This window comes from Eurypyga helias, unplaced genomic scaffold (assembly GCF_000690775.1).
Source record: "Eurypyga helias isolate BGI_N326 unplaced genomic scaffold, ASM69077v1 scaffold49273, whole genome shotgun sequence".
NCBI classification, from domain to species: domain Eukaryota; kingdom Metazoa; phylum Chordata; class Aves; order Eurypygiformes; family Eurypygidae; genus Eurypyga; species Eurypyga helias.
Genome location: NW_010241500.1, coordinates 1 through 2,174, shown reverse-complemented (window position 1 = coordinate 2,174; position 2,174 = coordinate 1). Strand labels below are relative to the sequence as shown.

Genomic DNA, 2,174 nt, shown 5'->3' with positions numbered 1-2,174 from the left:
GGCCTTGAACACTTCCAGGGGATGAGCTAGGAACAAACTGGCAACTTGTTTTGACGTGTTTTGTCTCTCCAAACAGGTGGGTACATGCAGCCAGGCGCTCGAGAGAACATCGCCTATCTTACTCACACCGAGCGGAGGAAAGACTTCCAGTACGAAGCCATGCAGGAGCGTCGGGAGGCCGAGAACATGGCCCAGCGTGGCATCGGCATGGCCGCCAGCTCCGTGCCAATGAACTTTAAGGACCTAATTCAGACAAAAGCAGAGGAGCACAACATTGTCTTCATGCCTGTGATTGGAAAGCGGCACGAAGGGAAGCAGTTGTATACGTTTGGACGGATTGTCATTTACATTGACAGAGGAGTTGTGTTTGTACAAGGAGAAAAGACTTGGGTGCCAACCTCTCTCCAGAGCCTCATTGACATGGCAAAGTGAGGCCCCTGCTTTGAACTGTGAAGGGCATCTTCCTAATATTTTTGGTGTAACTGTCTTAGAATAAAGAAGTTACAGATTTGTAAATAGAGTGAAACCGGAGCCGTGTGCCAGGCTGTATGTGGCTGTAGCCTGCCGGTGGGCCATCAGCTGCTCTGGGTGCTCTCTCGTCCCTGTCAACGCAGGGCTGGAAGCAGGGGTGTTATTTTCCCAGCAAGTTCACAGAATGTGCACTGCAGGACCACAGAGGTGAGGGAAAGAAACCAGGGCGCTTTTTTCCTAGAGATGACCCCATTCTTCACAGAGGAATGGCTAAAGTGCTGATTTCAGTGGCACTGAGCAGCTGAAGGCCCCTGCCCGTGAGAACGCGTTCATAAGCCTGCATTTGGAACTAGACACCAACCCCTTCAACTGAAGCCCCCTCTCCAATAATTCCCCTTGCCTGACGCTTCGAAATGGGCGTAGCATGCGCGAAGGCTTTGAACTGTTTGCGTAAAAGGGGATCAAAAGAGCATTACGCAGTACAGATGGTTTAAAAGGGCAGGTTTTGGTTAAAATGGTTCACTGTAGTTAAGTGAGCATAAGTCAAAGCACAGCTTTACCTTTTATTAAGTAACTAAGATACAAAAACATTGACATTGGGGTGCCACCACGTTTGGTGGAGTGGTCAGGACTCTGAGGCAGCGGCACTGCGCTGGTCAGCTCTGTCCTGCTTTCGGATGATCTCCAAGTCGTCACACTCCTGGTACGTCGGCTCCTCCACAGAGTCCCAGACCTCAGGGGACAGTTCCTTCAGTTTTCCCAAGGGAAACCAGTGGATGGAGGTGTCGTTAAAGGTGTCCGAGTACCGAGGGTGAGTAGGGAGCGCTAATTCCTCCGTCCCTTTCAAAACCTAACGAGCATGTGGGGAAAAAAAGTATGATGCAGAACTTTTCTGTGAGAGTTGATGAAGATGAGGATGGTGTTACATTAAGCCAAACCTCTGTGTGTGCGTGTGTTCTGCAGATAATGCAGAATGATCCTAAAGCAGCTCACTTTCTATACCACAGGAAAAGCTTTTAAACGTATCCACTCTCATTCCAACTGCAGTTAGTCATTGATCATTTTGTCATTAAAAGGTGCTTTGTCAACACAAAACGATAACGTTAAAAACCTAGTGACTCGTTACCTTTGCTATGTAAGAATAGTCTCTCTCCAGTATCCTGGTTTTTTTTCACCCAGCGTCAAACAGTACCCTCCTGCCAACTGCAGACCGCTTTCCTGAAGAGGCGTGTGGGATGGAAAAGGTTAAGAGGTGGTTGATGACGCCAACCGGACAGCAAGGGGAGAAGGAGCCAAACGTGGGAATCGTTGCCATCAGTGGTAAGAAGGAGGAGTAAAGGAAGCAAGGAGAGGAAAACGCTGTTGGAGGCACGGGAATCATTCCCGAGGCGGGGTGCACACACCTTTCCTCGATCCCTTTGAAGCTGTTCCCGATGATGACCATTTTGGACAAGGCGCCCACAGACCAGTTCCTCCACAGGAGGTTGTTGTACAAGGCTTTCCCGCAGTGCACCATGTAGAACAGCGTGGCCAGTCCCTCGACGCCGTGCTTCCCCTCCTGCTCGTGCGCCAGCGTTCCCCGTTACAGCCCCGGGGGCTGCACGGTGCCTCGCTCGGGAATCCCGCGCCGGTCTGAACCCGGGAGCCCCGCAACGCCGGGGATGGGGGTTCAGCCCCGCTCACCTCGTTGTCCGGGAGGAGCC

At 51.5% G+C, this 2,174-nt stretch overlaps 1 protein-coding gene across 1 annotated transcript; it reads right to left on the bottom strand.

Moving 5' to 3' along the window:
* Window positions 1–1,096: 1,096 nt before the first annotated feature.
* SRRD (SRR1 domain containing) lies at window positions 1,097–2,166 on the bottom strand (the record flags this gene model as incomplete). Its single annotated transcript, XM_010148763.1, is given in 4 exon segments — window positions 1,097–1,321; window positions 1,598–1,664; window positions 1,875–2,029; window positions 2,155–2,166. Coding segments are annotated over 4 exon segments (459 nt in total), but the record flags the coding sequence as incomplete, so codon positions are not given.
* Window positions 2,167–2,174: the final 8 nt, after the last annotated feature.